Genomic DNA, 18,790 nt, shown 5'->3' with positions numbered 1-18,790 from the left:
TTTAGTCTGACCAATCACCTACAGATTTCTCTATCTCCTTTCCCATGACCCTACTCATTTCTTTTGCTCTTTACTGGACATATTTTTTAAAAAAACATCCAAGCCTCTACAAACTGTTTCAATTCTGCCCTGCTCAGTACAAAATTACTTCTTATCATTGCAATCTCTTTCTCACATGGAACATTTTGTGCAAAATTATAATCCTTGAATACTGCACGCAGTTCTGGTCGCCCTATCTCAAAAAAGATATATTAGAATTGGGAAAAGTGCAGAGAAGGGCAAAAAAATAAAAATTATTAGGGGTATGGAAAAGCTTCCATACAAGGAGAGAATAAAAAGACTGGGACTGTTCAGTTTAAAGAAAAGAGACGACTAAGGGGGGATATGATAGAGGTCTATAAAAGCAGAAAGTGAATAAGGACATGTTATTTACCCCTTTACGTAATGCAAGAACCAAGGGTCACCCAATGGAATTAATAGGCAGCAGGTTTAAAACAAACATAAGGAAGTATTTCTTCACACAATGCACAGTCAACCTGTGGAACTTGTTGCCATGGGATGTTGTGAAGGCCAAGTATAATGGGGTCCATAAAAAGAATTAGATGAGTTCATGGAGGATAGGTCCATTAATAGCCATTAGCCAAGATAGCCAGGGGTGCAACCCCATGCTCTGCATGTCCCTAAACCTCTGACTGACATTAGCTGGGTTTGGATGACAAAAGATGGATCACTGGATAATTGCCCTGTTCTCTTCATTCCCTCTGAAGCATCTGGCACTGGCCGCTATTGGAAGACAGCATACTAGGTTAGGTAGACCATTGGTATGACTCAGTATGGCCATTCTTATGTTCTTACAAAGCAGTCTGTCAGGAAAACATCTAGAGACAAATTGATCGCGGTTTCAACTCCGTTAACTATATTTTTATGTGCAAATTTTATAATCATTGGGTCAAATTAGTCCTTTGTGTAATCCTTTTCGAATCAGCGGAGTCAAAACAGGAATGAACGTGGTGTATTATGTAGATTTGTACTATTGGTAACAGAAGTGCTAATAAGGTAAAAGGCCAAATATATCATTAGCATAATGACACCGATGTCAATGGGCTTACACTAGGGAGGAATTTGGCCCAATTTTATCACATAAGTAATATAGGAAACTGCCCGTGCAAAGTACATTATGACATCTATCATTTATAACATGTTGCAAAATTAGTTTTGTGTCTTTGAAAAAGTCTTTTTTCTTGACAAGCAGAATATTTTCTCCCCATTCATCTGTAGCAAGACTGCTTCTTTATCCTTTATTAGCTTGACGGAATTGTACAGAATAGTACACGAGTTGTGTATTCATAAAGTTCATCAACTTAATGTGGCTTGGATATCTGCAGGCTGTTTCCCTGTTAAAAAATAATACGTTAAAAAAACAAAACCTGCCCTAGCGCTTAGGGAGTCTGTCTGGTTGAAGCAGGCAAGCATCTCCCAGAAACAAGTGTGCTTGCTTGTCTTTACAAGCCTGTTTGGACACAAGGTACCAGTTGATCATGCATTTTGGTGGTTTTGTTTCTGTCTTTGATTTCATTTAATAAATCAGTCATTTTTAAATACCAAGATGGGCTCTTGGAGTAAAAGTTTAAAGGAGTGCAGTAATATATCACATTTACTCGTAAGCAGTTAACTTATTAGATAACTGCATCCTCTTACATCAGGCCTCAATTTGGCTTAATGAGTAAAGTTTAAATGCCCTATCTATGTTACCAACGTCCAAATATGGAAGTACAGCCTCCGTTTATATACATTCTGAGGTGACATCATTCTGTTCATGGTTAAATTTAAAAAAAAATCTATTGTTCCAGCTTAATTCTCTGTCCGCTCACCCTCAACTCCTTCTGGGTCTTTTCTTTTCCTCCTCTCTCTTCATCTGGATTGACAGTTAGATTTTTGAATTAATTCTTTATTTCCCTAAGGTACATAATATGATTATATTATATATATTTTGGCTCAGCTTCTCATGGACTTTTCTGATATCTTTTTTTTATTATGATGACGACTTTGGAGTTGAAGCTTTATATGGGCTTCTGTGTGATATAAACATTTATCTGTTAGTTGAAATATTTTCTCTACAAATAATTTATTGGTCCTCTGTAGGGATATCAGATATTCCTCCATCTGCGGGGTGTACACAGTTAGTGATACAAAGCATGTATCACTTCTATCCAGAGAATGACAAAACAATCCAACTACTAGTATTTGCTGACATAAAAGAAAATGTTTAGTAGCAACAATCAAAAAATTTAAAAGCTCACAGATGTTTGTTATCAGTGGAGTCGATCTAATAGTGAAAAAGCTGATCACTGAATAAAACTATCAAGTTTGTTTCACGGGGACTCATGAGGCAATATATTTGTGACATGCAAATGACTTCGGGCTAACTCGTGAAAATGGTTATGAATCCTAAAAGCTTCACTAATTTTAGCATGAATGATTTTTCATACAAAACTGTTTCTGGCATTAATTGTTTATTGCTCCTTGTTTACTTGTTTAAAATGTTTCAGTGTTCCAATCCCAGAATATGAACTATGAATAGTCCAAGTGAACAGTTCACAATCAAAACATCATATTTGCAATAATTCATATCATTTGACTGCTCCAAAGGCCGCCACTTTTGTTTTCCCCCCACCCCCCGTTGATATGCAGATATAAATCTTGTCCTTCCATCAAACACTATTTTATTATTTTCAAAGCTCTCTGTTACTAGCACTTCTGTTTCTTCAAAAAAGAAAAGATTAAGTAGCCCGACCTCATAGCCCAATGCCTGCTTTACAACTGCTCCAGTCACATTGCCTTAAATCCACCCTCAGAACAACTCAATGCAAAGCCTGGGTTAAATGGCCATTACTTCATTTAAATCCAGAATAGTAGGTTTAAAACAGAAATCAAATGTTTTTACTGTGAGAGCCAATATAGTGGGCATTGGGAAAGCTCACAATGCCCCAGGATGAGGCACCTGATTTATCATATGGGGTGGGAGGCATCTCATATAAAACTACTTCAAATGCTAATCTTCCCTAACATGATCCGACTACCACATCTCAGGTTTGTCACAGACAGATGAGCTCCAAACAGCTAGCCTGTCACTAATTATTTATAACCTCCAACATCAGAACATGTTGCTAAAGAAAATTGTCCCTTGACTGATGACCTTTGCTCACTGCCTGGGAGTCAAACTTACTAAATGACTTATCGGGAAAGGAAACACACTGATCAACACACTAACATCACACACTGCACTTTCTGATGAGGGAGAGTAAATGAGAGAAATCAGGGGGCAGTAAGGGGATAGAGGAAAAAGCCACTAAACTTAAGATCAACTATGTTTTTCTGGGCTAAATGAAAGGTACTAGACAAAAGATTTCCCTCTGACCCTCAGAGCACAACCCAGACATCAGAGTACAGAGATGGATGTTAGGAATGTTATGATCCATAGCATATCAGCAAAGCTTTATACATTGTGCAGTACCATAGAATAGTAAGTAAAACTCTGTACATTGTGTTCTATAGTATAGTAACTGTTAATCTCTATTTATGACTGCATACTCATTCCAGCTTTAGATAATATCTGGCAATGAGTACAATGGGAAAGATGCTATGAATGCAGTCTAAGATCATCTAAATTAAATTGATGGAAGGCTGAGATAATGTGTACTTTTCCTCTCTGTATTGCCTGTGCACGTACTGATTTTAAACAGTAGGTCCCCAGAGCTGTTGATCTGAAACTCGCAGCTATTTCAAGAGTGCTCTTTTTTGAAGCATGTAAAATGTACTATTTCCAAGTCTTCCAACTATTTCTATATAATGCATGTGTCTGGTCAGCGAAGGATAACATACTCTATATAAATCTTTGCCTTGTCAGTGCATTCACTTGCTTTTTTTCATTAGTATGTGGGGGAGGATAAATCTTAAGAATTAAAATAAATCACACAATATCAGAATTCAAGATGAAAATAAATGCACAGAGTGAACAAAGAATGTATACGTGCAAGTTATATTAATCTGTTCTGTAAAACTATATTGATTGGAAATCTTGCCGATATGGCTATAGATCTAATACAACTACAAAGTTAGACTAGGTGAAAATTAAAATAACTTTCTAAAAACATGAACTTTAAAATGCCCCATTTTTCATAACATAAAAGAGTTTACCTCAGTCCCAGAAAACACCAGCCATTCAGCCCTATGGCCCAAATCTGCAGTCCTTGCTCAGTCAGGCTTTCCATTGAGTCCCAGGTGAGTGAGGATTGAATCAGGATGGCAGGATTTGGCCCAGATGTTGACATGTAATTGTCTGCATAGAGCAATTTTACAAAACCATGCTGGATAGGGGTGCTGGAACAATTGTTATAATTGGGATGCTGAAAGCCATTGAATCAAACTGTAAATCCTATATATAATGGAAACCACTTCAAGTCAGGGGGTGCAGTGGCACCCCCCACATCCATAGTTCCCGCACCTATGATGCTGGAGAATCAAGCTGGAGTGCTCAACACTCAGTAGTTGGGACTATGTACACATGTGGGCAGGATCCCTACACGCAGTAAATTAACTAAACAGAGACTGCTTGTCACCATTTCAAATGAAACTGAAGATATGGATTGTTTGCTATAGCGTCTGTCCATCCTAGGTTTTTATAAATCACCAGGATACCTACTTGCTGAAGTTTTCACCAGTGGTATGACCAATCTTGAAGTCTCATTGCAGGCAAAACTCCCATTGACTTCAGTGAGTTGGGGCTTATATGGAGAGAGTACAGAATTCTCTCTCTCATGCGCGCGCACACACACACACACACACACACAAACACTGCCAGCACAGTGACTGCATAGCCACTACAGTAGCTCATGGGCTGCGATAGAAGACATTGTTTGCTTTGCTCCCACTCCCCATTGCTTGCTTTGCCCGTGTTTTTAGCCATATAGTTTATCAACCTACTAGTCCCACCTGTGACCCCACTGCACTGCCTTGGAGAGAGCAACTGCAAAGTATTGATCCATAAATTGCAAGGGATAAAGATTCCCATTTATGGCCTCTCCAGGGTCAGATGCCCCTCACTCCTGTATCTTGAAGCTCTGCTAGCAAGTTCAGTCCTTTTGTGTCTGTGTAATGGTGTCAGGCTCTTCCCCTAAAGGTCAGGTTTTCAAAAACTACTTGCACCAACAAATTACATGCAATCACAGTTGGGCATGAAAACTGAGACTGTGTGAACATAGCAGGATGTGCAAAGACAAGGTATGTGTGTGTTTGTGAATGAGCATCCAGGTGTGCATGCATAGGTACTTTTTGCTGGCATTGTTCAATTAGCAGTGTTTGGCATTGCTCTCACACACGAACAATTTTCAGCTGCCTCTTCATATTGAGTTATTGCATAATTTATTGCATCTAAATTAAGCTGGGATTTTTGTAATGTTCATGCACTAAAATAGTAACACTTGCATTTTGTTGACAGAAAGGGCTTCAAAATACTGTGATGAAACAGGAAATTGGTTCCGACATCCAGAGAGCAATCGGACTTGGTCCAACTATACATTGTGTAACTCCTTCACCTCTGAGAAATTGAAGGTAGGCTCTGATTAACATTTCAATATTTTCTGAGACTGATATTGAGCTGGGCCAACAGCATATTATCTGTGATAAATTTATACGATCTAAAGTTTAGCCAGAATATCGCAGATTAGCTAGAGTCTTGACAACGTAAGAGATGATCCAATTACTTGTTTTTTGTGTACTGCCACTAAGGTATATGTTCTTATCAAGTATTTTAAATTATATATTGGCATGTGAATTCTGTGGGGAAAGGAGGTTGCTTCAGAATAAAAGCTTTTAAAGGGGGGCATCTTCTTAGATAATTATTATATTTCAGTGGACTACAGCAATCTTAGGCCCTTATCCTGGAAATCCTTGAATTTAATGTGGCTGTTCACATGAGTACATTCATTTGTGTCAGTCTTTGCTGAAAGAGCAAACCCCCTGCAAGCCATGAATCAATGTGTTACTGTTGCTCTCTCCAAGAGATCAGAGAGAAACAGTAAATTCATTGTGCTTCTATGGTATATTGTGCCATGCTGGTTAGGACTTGTTTCTGAGAGGTGCTGAACACCCACAATTCCAATTAATTTCATTAGGAGTTGTGTGTGCTCCACAACAGTCAATAACTTATATTGTAGGACAGACTAGATGTAATTTTTCTGGAAACATTTAGACCCTGATCTTGTAAAGACTTGCACATGAGTAGCTCCATTGAAGCCAGTGGGGCTACTCACAATATGTAATGGTAAGCACATGCATAAATCTGCGGGATGGGGGCACTATTTTGGAACATATCGCCACTATGAATTTGCCAAAAGAGATGGTAATCAAAATGGGTACAGAGAATGGGAAAAGTGAATATAGAAAATGGTAAAATGATACATTCAGAAAAAAATTAATTGTGTTTTATTTGTATAAAACATTGAACCCAGAATGTTGTGGTCTCTAGCAAATCTATGGGTTGAAATGAATTGTCAATATCCATCAGTACATCAATGAGTTTTGAAATGTTTTTTGCTACTCTGACACTTTTTTTTTACTTCATATATATTCATTTATGGTAGATAAATATGTATTATATGGACCCACTTCAACAGCTCATTCTATCCTTCCCATCAATGTGATCATCTGGTGATTTTTTTCCTCATTAAAAAAGCAGTTGGAAAACTAAATTACACAAAGGATTTCTAGTATGGTATAAAACCTTTTACCTATAGGGTACAGAACTAGTTCCAGTTTACTTAGGATGATAGGAACTAAACATTTTTACCATCTAAATGCAGTTTATTACCTATCTAAAATTAGTTGGTCATCTCACTCTATTTTACACTGGACAGAAATCAACATTATAGCATCTACTGTCTCCATAACTGACATAGAGTGAGCCAGATATGGAAAATATCCTATGAAATAGTGACATAACTAAGCCAAGGAAAGGATTAGAGCTGATCAAACATAAAAACTTAGGAATGGCCATACTGGGTCAGACCAAAGATCCATCTAGCCCAGTATCCTGTCTTTCGACAGTGGCCAATGCCAGGTGCCCCAGAGGGAATGAACAGAACAGGTAATCATCACGTGATCCATCCCCTGTCACTCATTTCCCAGCTTCTGGCAAACAGAGGCTAGGGACACCATCCCTGCCCATCCTGGCTAATAGCCATTAATGGACCTATCCTCTATGAATTTATCTAGTTCTTTTTTGAACCCTGTTATAATCTTATTAGCCTTCAAATATTTACTGTATAAAGTTCACGTGTTCCCCTATTTAATAGTATTTTTAAAATTATTTACCCATCCCTAGAGCTGGGCTAATAACTGGATGAAGAATTTGTGATCAATTAATATAACTAATTTTGTAATAATAATTTTAAATGACTATTATTTTTACTTATTTGCCCAATGCTAGTGAAGATGCAGTTTAATGTTTCATTTGAAGTTGCTGTGACAAGCAACTCCAGCTGTTGATGATACACCTCTACCTCGATATAACGCTGTCCTCGGGAGCCAAAAAATCGTACCGTGTTATAGGTGAAACCGCATTATATTGAACTTGCTTTGATCCACCGGAGTGCGCAGCCCCGCCCCCCCAGAGCACTGCTTTACCGCGTAATATCCGATTTCATGTTATATCGGGTCGCGTTATATCGAGGTAGCGGTGTTTTTCTCCTGGGCTAGATCTTAGCATGACTTTAAAAAAAAAAAAAAAACCTTTCACAAGTAAAAATCATTGCCCTGTGTTCCAGCCCTTTGAAAATAAGTTGATATAAAGACACTGCTTAGCCAGAAAGTCCTACAAACCTGCATACACTTAACTTTAAACATGTAACAATTCCACTGAAATCAATGGGCCTACTTATGTGAGTAAAGTTAAATATGTGCATAAATTGTTTGCAGGATTAGGATGTTAACCTTGAGGAGAGAATTAAGAATACTGAATCAAGGTGACACAGAAAGAGACAAGAACCAAAAAATGTGAGGAAAAGCTTTAAAAAAATATAAACTTAGAGGCGCTTATGAAAAGCAACACATTTCTGAAATGTGAGTGGAGCTCCAGAAAAATGTGATTACAGTAAATAATTTATGACTCCTTGGAATTCTAGAAGGAAAAGAGCCAGACCATCATTTGGTTTTGTTTTTTAAACAGCTACCTAAATGTCTGTGGTTATACTTAGTAACGGTCCATTCTACAGTGTATTGGAAAGATCTATTGGACTGATCTGAGATGATTTTTTTACCATAAAGAACCATCGGTGTAAACTGTGTTAACCTATGTGTGACAGAGAGATTAATAGTAACAACTATTATAGTAATAGTAGCAACTTGAGGTCCCAGAGGCATTGAATAAAAGAACCATGAAAATGTCATTTTTCTAGATATTGGCACAATGTCGAGAGGCAAAAATGTAGCTCTGTTGCCTGTTAAGCATGCCTTCCAGAAGAAGAATTTTAAACATAATTCAGCCGAAGTGCAGATAAAATACAAAGGAAACTTTTGCATATGTTAGTTTCTTTCTGCATTTTCCATTTTATTTTTCTGCAGCAGGATCTGATCTCTATAGTTATGCCAAGTTGGCCACTTACCTTTAATCCATGTATTCCTAAACCAAGAGTGTGCTTAATTTATAAACTTCTATCCAGTATATACTGATAATCTCATTAGTATTGGAGCAAGAGGTGTTATTTTCTAAGATTACCTTTAACAAAGTGTTCCTTCCAGTTAAGAAATGTTGAAAAAAGTGACCATCAAAAATATTTCATTTAGTAGCTTTCCATACTGAAGACAAAAACCTTATATATATAAATGGGAGATGAGATAGAACAAGGTGGAGTTTTTAGGAATACAGAGTTACTAGAACAGTTCAACATATGTCTTGATTTAATAGGAGATACCAAATATTCTATAGTTGTAGGATATAGCAGGTCACTAGTCTACACTGCAGAGGCTGTTACAGATACACCATATGATGTACTATTTTGCAGTCCAATGCATTCAGATTTGCCTTCATTTTATTTTTAGAAATCTACATTGAACAAACTCACAGTATGCTTTTATAGTGTTATCACAAATGTTATTGCTGACTTTGAGGTAATATGTTTAAAAATGCCTTCATAGCCCTAAAATGAATGTTTGACAGTTTGAACAGGTTTCAGTCTTTCAGGATAAACAAACACAAACACACTTGGTACTTTCATTTGTATGTTAATACCCATAGTTCTTTTCCATTTTATAGCTGGTTTATAGTAGTCTTGGAGTACAAGAATGACAACAAATCAAAACGTTTAGGGATGGCTTCTTTGTGAACTAAGTTCTGGCTATAAAGATGTGCTAACTAGGACATGCATAAAAGCAACAACATAACTTCAGCAAACAGTCAAGGAACAACAAGGAACATACATGAAAAAATAGTATTCTAATCAGATAGTCAAGAAAGTTGCCTTATCCTCACTACATCCTACCCTCTTCTGTCTTGAGTTTCTATCATCACCAGAGCTGCTAGCCTAGCATTTGCACTCTCCACCCATATTGTGACTGGCCACTGTGTAGGAACATAAAGAGGTGGAAGGCTCCTTGTACCCTCACCACTGTGTGCAGAAACAGTCAAACTCCAGGTTATAAATTCAAATGAGCTGATTCTTATTTACACTGTGGCCCACTATATAATACTCTGTTAGGTACCAATAATCTGGCCAATTATATTTACACCCACTTTATGCAAACTAAGATGTCCAGAACTGTGTAAAGTGACTGCAGTGTAAACAAACAAACAAACAAAAAAGACTCCCAGTCCTGCTCCCATTTAAGCCAGTGGCAGCAGGACTTGACACCATCACTGTAAAATGGCAAGAGCATTGTGTAGTTTAAAATAATACACCTGCACTATGAAGAACTAATTTTTTTGCTTTGTTTTTTTAAAAATGAAACTGCAAATTTTGTGTTTATAACTCCCACAAATTCAGAATTACATGCAGCACGACTAAAGAAAGCTGGGTAATTAGAAGCTAGCTAAATCGTAGCTGAAGATGAGTGATCTCAAAGTGTTGTTGAAACACCCCTTCTCCCTCAATTCTTCCCACATTGCCAGAAACACAGTGGAAAAGGGAGGGCGGCAGGGCAGTGATGAATAGGAAAACAATGCCTGAAATGCTGGTATGGTACTTAAGCATTTTGTGGAGGAGGACATTCCTTTAAAAAGAGTTCATTTAATTACTTAAGACGAAAAAAGAAAAAGGGAAACTTCTTGTGTGCAACAAAAGAAGAAGTAATGAAGCATCTCCAGAAAGAAAGGAAGCCTAGCAGACCTGCTAATAAATGATTTTTCAGAGTATGTTACTAAAATATCAATCCTTTCATTAAGGAAGGTAATAATGGAGCCTTCCCCAACTGCCAGTTTACAGAAATCATTCTATAGCTCAAGGACACTCACGGGCTTGGCCAAGAACAAATATGACATTTGAATAATGCAGCATTCTATAACCAATGCTGTTGCATGTGATTTTGTTTCAATAATAAATTGACAGCAAATGAAACATGAATAAGCCTATTTTATATTTTGGTGATATCAACCAGGTGTCTGTTTCTCCTGCCGCTTATAATAACTTTTGATTGGTGTAATTCCTATTGGCCAGACAGTTTCACTGGCTTTACATCAGTCTGAGAGCAGAATTTGTCCTATGGACTTACTTCTTCATACTGGTGTGAGAGGAGACTCAGAATGGGAAGTTTAATTAACACAAATTGTTTTTCCAAAGTATTTTTTGAAGAATGTGCCATTTGTTTTGAGTGGCGTTTGCAATATGGATCTGATTTTTTGTTCTAATAAACCAAATTGTTTTCCCTTAAAGTTAATTGGAATTTTGCCAGTGCGTTTATGGGGCAGAAGCAGACCCTGCATGTGAAAAAAAACACTTAATCTCATTTTTTTACTTTTGGTAATGCCTTTTAATGTCTTGTGAATGTTTCAGGAGTATCTCAAATGAGTTTCTGAATAAAAAGGAATCAAAATTGTTTAGTTGGTTTTGCAAATTCTTGCTCACAATAAGAATTAAATTGCTCCTTGCAAGTTTTTCATGTTTTTGTTGTTTTTTTATTCCAGACGGCACTCATACTTTATTATATGGCTATAGTAGGCCATGCTTTGTCTATAACTTCACTATTGATTTCCCTGGGGATTTTCTTCTATTTCAAGTAAGTGTTTCTTTCAGCTTCTGCTTTTTTTTTCTTCTTTGACATATTACCAAATGCTAGGAGTGTTTGTGGGCATATAGGGGGACTTGACAGTTATGATCACTTCTCCTTATTATTGTTCCTGATAATACAGGAAAAAAATTATTTGCCCAGTTCTTGTGCCAATTAATCTTAAAGTACCTGGTCACAGGAGGATCTCTCCAATGTACAGGGATCTTTCAGTAGTATACAGCCTGGATCGTACATCACTACGCTCTCTGTGGTTGGCATCCGGGGTGTGGCCAGTGGAAAGGTGGTGTGACTGGGGATTCATTAGGCCTCACTGATTCCCCAGTTGCCTATTGACCCTTTGAATATGCTGGTAGCTATTATAATACCAAAGGATCCTACTGGGTTATAATTTGGGGTCCACCACTCTCTGGTCTCAATTGTATAATACTCTTCATCAATTGCTGATCTGGGCCACAGACCAGAAACCCAGTGCACCTGAAACAAATTACTTAGGGTATAACCATCCTCTGAATTTCACTAGAGGATATAAAGTGAGATTCTGTGGCAAGAGTTGAAAGGGTCTGGACCACTTGATGTTCATAAAAATATTTGCAGCATCTGTATAGCAGCTTAATTAGGAAAATAAAATTGCATGCGTCAGAGTGTAAGTCTGGCAAATAGCTTTTTATGAAGTATCTCTGTCGAAGTAGCCGAGGGATCTCCCTGGATTCAATTATGCTTCAGATATATATTCACAATTTCCATTAACTTCAGTGGGCTATTCGAGGACAGAATGGAGCCTGCTGTTTTCAGTAAAGAGAAATGGTAGTCATTAGGGCTGTCAAGTGATTAAAAAAATTAATTGCGATTAATCACACTCTTAAACAATAATAGAATACCATTTATTTAAATATTATTGGATGTTTTCTACATTTTCAAATATATTGCTTTCAATTACAACACAGAATACATAGTGTACAGTGCTCACTTTATATTTTTTTTATTTCAAGTATTTGCACTGTAAAAAAACAAAAGAAATAGTATTTTTCAATTAACCAAATACAAGTACTGTAGTGCAATCTCTGAGGAAGGTGATTCCACCACCTCCCTAGGTAACCCATTCCAGTGCTTCACCACCCTCCTAGTGAAAAAGTTTTTCCTAATATCCAACCTAAACCTCCCCCACTGCAACTTGAGACCATTACTTCTTGTTCTGTCATTTTGTACCACTGAGAACAGTCTAGATCCATCCTCTTTGGAACTCCCTTCAGGTAATTGAAAGCAGCTATCAAATCCCCCCTCATTCTTCTCTTCTGTGGACTAAATAGTCCCAGTTCCCTCAGCCTCTCCTCATAAGTCATGTGCTCCAGCCCCCTAATAATTTTTGTTGCCCTCTGCTGGACTCTTTCCAATTTTTCCACATCCTTCTTGTAGTGTGGGGGCCAAAACTGGACACAGTACTCCAGATGAGGCCTCACTAATGCCGAATAGAGGGGAATGATCACGTCCCTCGATCTGCTGGCAGTGCTCCTACATATACAGGCCAAAATGCTGTTAGCCTTCTTGGCAACAAGGGCACATTGTTGACTCATATCCAGCTTCTCGTCCACTGTAACCCCCAGGTCCTTTTCTGCAGAACTGCTGTCTTGCCACTCTGTCCCTAGTCTGTAGCAGTGCATGGGATTCTTAAATCCTAAGTGCAGGACTCTGCACTCATCCTTGTTGAAACTCATCAGATTTCTCATGAAAGTTGAACTTAAAATGTAGAATTATGTACAAAAAAACCTGCATTCAAAAATAAAACAATGTAAAATTTTAGAGCCTGCAAGTCCACTCAGTCCTACTTCTTGTTCAGTCAATTGCTTAGACAAGCAAGTTTGTTTACATTTGCAGGAGATAATGCTGCCCGCTTCTTGTTTACAATGTCACCTGAAAGTGAGAACAGATGTTCGTATGGCACTGTTGTAGCCAGTGTCACAAGATATTTACATGCCAGATGTGCTAAAGATTCATATATCCCTTCATGCTTCAACCACCATTCCAGGGGACATGCGTCCATGCTGATGATGGGTTCTGCTCGATAACAATCCAAAGCAGTGCGAACCGACGCATGTTCATTTTCATCATCTGACTCAGATGCCACCAGCAGAAGGTTGATTTTCTTTTTTGGTGGTTCGGGTTCTGTAGTTTCTGCATCAGAGTGCTGCTCTTTTAAGACTTCTGAAAGCATGCTCCACACCTCGTCCTTCTCAGATTTTGAAAGGCACTTCAGATTCTTAAACGTAGGGTCAAGTGCTGTAGCTATGTTTAGAAATCTCACATTGGTACCTTCTTTGCATTTTGTCAAATCTGCAGTGAAAGTGTTCTTAAAATGAATAACATGTGTTGGGTCATCATCCAAGACTGCTATAACATGAAATATATGGCAGAATATGGGTAAAACAGAGCAGGGGACATACAATTCTCCCCCAAGGAGTTCAGTCACAAATTTAATTAACACATTATTTTTTTAATGAGTGTCATCAGCATGGAAGCATGTCCTCTGGCATGGTGGCCGAAGCATGAAGGAGAATATGAATGTTTAACATATCTGGCACGTAAATACTTTGCAATGCCAGCTACAAAAGTGCCATGCGAATGCCTGTTCTCACTTGCTGGTGACATTGTAAAATAAGAAGAGGGCAGATTTATCTCCTGTAAATGTAAACAAACTTGTTTGTCTTAATGACTGGCTGAAAAAGAAGTAGGACTGAGTGGACTTGTAGGCTCCGAAGTTTTCATTGTTTTCTTTTTGAGTGCAGTTATGTAACAAAAAAAAAATCTTACATTTGTAAGTTGCACTTTCACAACAAAGAGATTGCTCTACAGTTCTTGTATGAGGTGAATTGCAAAATACTATTTATTTTGTTTATCATTTTTGCAGTCCAAATATTTGTAATAAAACATAATATACACTTTGATTTCAATTACAACACAGAATCCAATATATATGAAAATGCAGAAAAACATCCAAAATATTTAATACATTTCAATTGGTATTCTGTTGTTTAACAGTGCAATTAAAACTGTGATTAATCACGATTCATTTTTTAAATCACGATTCATTTTTTTGAGTTAATTGCGTGAGTGAACTTCAATTAATCGACAGCCCTAGTAGTCACGCTAACTCAAAAACAGCATCTTTAACAGTTTAAGTACCCCAGTTTGTTCTTACCTAATTTTGTATTTAGAGTATCATGGATACCAATGTATGGTAACACTTGGTCAGTGATGACTTCTTAATGGCAGCTGCTGTGTGTGTGTGTGTGTGTGTGTGTGTGTGTGTGTGTGTGTGAGAGAGAGAGAGAGAGAGAGAGAGAGAGAGAGAGAGCACGCATGTGAATGCAAATTACAATGAAAATGTTCAAACATAAAGATGAATCATTGGGGAAGATCCTCATCTGGGGTAAATCGGCATTGACTTCACTGAAGCTATGCTGATTTACACCAGATGTGTTGTTCTTAAGCAACATTAGTATAGTACTTGCTTTCATCATACTATATTAAACTAAACCTGCAACATTGATAGTGTGTCTCTAAAAGTGCTGCGCTAGTGCATATTCACAAATATGTTGGTGATACAGAAGGAATGACCCAGACAAGTTTTAAAAAAGCATCTGGGGTTAGGGACCAGGTCCACAGCTGATACTATACCAGTCAACACTAGGTGAGGATCCATCCCCAGAACTCTAACTCATAAATAGGGAAATGTGCGCCATCAACACAACACAACCAAAACTAATTGCAGGACAATTGCAAATTTGAATGACTAGTTAAATATTTCCAAATCTGCGTGATAAAAAGCCACTCAGAAAAGCTTTCTCCACTCCACACCACAACAAAAGCATAGCAATTTTAAAAGTATGTCTGCATCAGAACAAATAATGCGCACAATTATATCCTACTGGAATTTCAGTTCCAAAATAAGTTTGCATCTTTCAAGAGCTGAACAGAAAGAAAGCAACATCAAAACCAATGAAGCTAATTGCAAAACATATATATATATATAGAAGACTTCAAGAGTATGAAAAACGGGAAATATGACAAACATCTTTCTCTCTAAAAAGGTTCTTATACAGTGCATAAGAAAGTGTCATTATTGTGCAATTACTATCAGTAGTAACTAAAAATCTGCCAGCTTTTTATTATAAACCCATATTTATTTGGAGACGATAATTTAGCCTGAAAAATTCACTTCAGGCTAAAACAAACCATCCGTTAGTTATGCTGGTGCACAAACCAGGATGATTTGGTGTGACAAGGTGCCATATCATTTTCAGTATTTTTAGTACTGGGAAGTGATTGAAAGCCAATCTAGAAGCAGTCAAGTAGGTTGTGTTGGGAGACTAGGTCAAAAGATGGGAAAATATCTTGCTCTCCAAATCGCTGTCAAAGAAAATCAGGCTGAAGATGAGATGGTAGTTAACCAGTGAGGAGACAGGAGTGGAGGAGGGATAGAAAGATGGAGCAGTTTTGTTTATGGGAAAGAGAGACCCACTGGGCATGGACTATTTAATGATTGATGGCAGTGCTTTGAAACACATGGTTAAGGAGGCAATAGTTCAACACAGCTAAAGATCTAATCTTAGATATGTGTCCCTTAATTTTGTTTTTGGCTTCTAGACAGTTTGATGAAGGGTAGGTACGTTAGAAGGATAGATGTTAGAGGTGTACAAGGGAGAAAGCTCTGTTTCTTTTAGATAAAATTGTGCCCAAATTTAAAATGTGTTAATTTTGCTTGTGTTTCTTTGATCCAAATTTCACCTGCATATATATTGGCAGTATCCAAAGCATATGGGTCAGCTCCTCAGCTAGTGTAAATCAACTTATCTTCTTTGACATCTTTGGAATTATGCCACTAGCTGAGACTATGGCCCTGAGTCTAATAGACATACTAATAGAATTATACATTTATATAAGAAAAAAAACACTTTTTGTTTGAATTTTCAAATTCTTATCCAATCCCAAAGTGACTAAACTTTGAATTTGTTTTACAAAATTCAGACAAGGGTACTAAAGGAGAGCTGAGAAGGAACATGGGTATGAAAACTGTATTTACTATATGAGAAATTGCTCAGTAATTTGTGAACTGTTCACTTTACTGGCATTTTTGTGATAGGGCAAGATTCCTCTCTCTCTCTCTTATAGTTATGAACAGTGGCTCATTTGAAGGCCAGTACTAGGAATTTGTCTATTCTTTAACTTCCTAATGCAGCTTCACAAAATTCTACTCTCCCACTCACCCTGGGGGACCAGTATTTTTTAAGGCCCCAATTTGATTCTGTGAACATAGAACGTAGGACTGGAAGGGATCTCCTTTATCGAAACCAATCCCCTGCTGTTGCAGACAACCCCATGTTGTGCTTTGTTTAACTTGACTATCTTTAGTTTAGTTTAGTTTACTTCAAAGGGGCTACTCACAGTAGTAAAGTTAAGCATGTGCATACGTGTTTGCAGGATCAGGACCTTAATGAACAACTAAAATATAATTAATCTTTTCATTACCATTATGCTCAGATAAGGTGGGTGATAAGATTTTGTGCCTGGTAAATTTTTGACAATTTTGCAAGGCAGCCCTAATGTATATGTGAGTTGTAGGAGTGTGGCGTTAGTGTGTTTTGTCTTAAATTGATTTGCCAGCAAAATGACTCAAAACCGAACATAGTCTCCTCACTCACCACACCACCAGGACTGTAAATTGCTTTCATTGTTGTCTTCTTTTCTTTTCTGTCCTAAAGACAACTGTAATTATCCTGTCATATGTAGGAGTGAACTTCAGTGTTCCAACCCCCGCAAGAGCATGTTCATTTATATACCATACCAAACTAAAGTCAGATACCAATATTATATGATAAGGCTTTTTCATTTTAGACTCCAGGACATGCCATTTTATATAGAAAACCCCAAATCCTATCTTTACCCAGGGGACTAGTTCCATTGACGTTCTTACTCACACAAGTAAGGTATACAGGACTTTACCTCCAACAGAAAACATCCAGCAATGTCAAATTATTTTATTACCTCAGTGAGAGGGAAAGGACATGATTTGCATACACTGCTCTCAATTACTCTGTGATTTTTATCTATCCCAGGATTTCCAGTAAAAAAAAAAAAAAAAAAAAACACCCAAAATTTGCCCATTGGAGAATCAAATCTAACCAAATCACCAACTTGTTTTTGCAAGGTCTGACTAACCACAGTAATAACCCTGTGATCTTCAAGAATTCTTTCCCTACTCTACCATGATATGTAATGCAGGATCTAGTCATTCATTTCTTATGTGCCTTGTCTTCAACAAGAGTTTACAGTTCAATAAGAAGGAATGGTTGATGAGGCCCCTGTTCTCAACAGCATTTCTATCTGAACTAAAATTTCCAATTTTGAAAACACAAAATTCCATTGATTTCCACCTGTTTCTTTATCTCACTCCAGTAACTTAAAGCAAAGCACTTTTCAATACACTAGTTCAATTACTTCATTTTGTCAGCCAGAAGGATAAGGAAAATAATGGAAAACCACACAAGGTATAGTTTCATGCCTGGATACTTGGATGTTAAAATCTTCTAAGATCTTTGTAAATAAATCATGTGAATCTTTGGTTAAAAGAATGAAAGTACTCTAGCTAAAAGGTAGTATAAAAGGTCTAGAACCAAAAAATTGACCTATTTTGAGCCTGTGCCATTGTGCCTGGGGGAAGCCTTTCAAAATTAAACTACAAATTCATCCATTTTTATTTTTAAAGCAATAGCCACTATCTCTGTGAATCCTACAAATTCTCCATACACATTTCTCCTCAGGTCTGTATCAGCAGCAGTAGTTCATATACAAACACACTGGCTCAGAGCTACAGTTTTGTGAGAGCTTTTTTAAAGCCATCTTTGTGTTCTCCTGCTCCCCAGGACTGCTAGGGGCTAGTCCAGGCACTGGTAGAAGGCAATTTTAAATTAGGCAGAGTTGCCACAGGCCTCAAGAGGCCATTCCACAGCTGGCTATAGGGAGAAAGAAGTGCACTCTGGCCATGGCAGCTCCCTCCTTGAACTCTTCCCCTATATCAGAGCCAGGAGAGTGAGCTGTGTAAAGCCAGCTATGTCACCTGGGTATTCTCCCACACCAGGGAAATTCCTAGCTGATGATATAAATCGGTTTTCTGGCCTCCTTGTGCCATTGGAGCAATGGAAAGGGGCTGAAGCCCAGACCAGATACGGCCATCTGTTCTTCATTCTGTGCGGACATAAATTGATGCAAAATCAAAGCTGATTTGGTATGACAGGACACTATATAAATGTAAGTTGTTGTTAGTATAAGTTCATTCCTCCATTCTCTCCATGTCAAAACTATTTTGAAAAATCAGTGTTTGGGGAAAAAAAAGGCAAAATTAGGTGAGGAAGAAGAAAAAGTGTTTCAAATTTACAAACAATAGAAAGTAAAACAATAAAAAATAAACTTTAAACATTGTTTAATAAGGTCTTTTAAGTACACTAAGTACTGTCCCTGA

General features: G+C 37.5%; 1 protein-coding gene across 2 annotated transcripts in view; it reads left to right on the top strand.

The window, feature by feature from the left end:
- CALCR (calcitonin receptor) overlaps positions 1–18,790 on the top strand; it is a 241,571-nt gene that overhangs the window by 154,453 nt on the left and 68,328 nt on the right. For both annotated transcript variants that reach the window (XM_005308550.5, XM_005308549.5), the window contains 2 exons: positions 5,498–5,610; positions 11,174–11,265. In XM_005308550.5, coding sequence (XP_005308607.1) covers positions 5,498–5,610; positions 11,174–11,265 — 205 coding nt within the window. The remainder of the gene's footprint in view (positions 1–5,497; positions 5,611–11,173; positions 11,266–18,790) is intronic.

The sequence above is a fragment of the Chrysemys picta genome, chromosome 2, assembly GCF_011386835.1.
Source record: "Chrysemys picta bellii isolate R12L10 chromosome 2, ASM1138683v2, whole genome shotgun sequence".
In the NCBI taxonomy this organism is placed as follows: Eukaryota; Metazoa; Chordata; order Testudines; family Emydidae; genus Chrysemys; species Chrysemys picta.
This window is presented reverse-complemented; position numbering and strand designations above follow the sequence as displayed.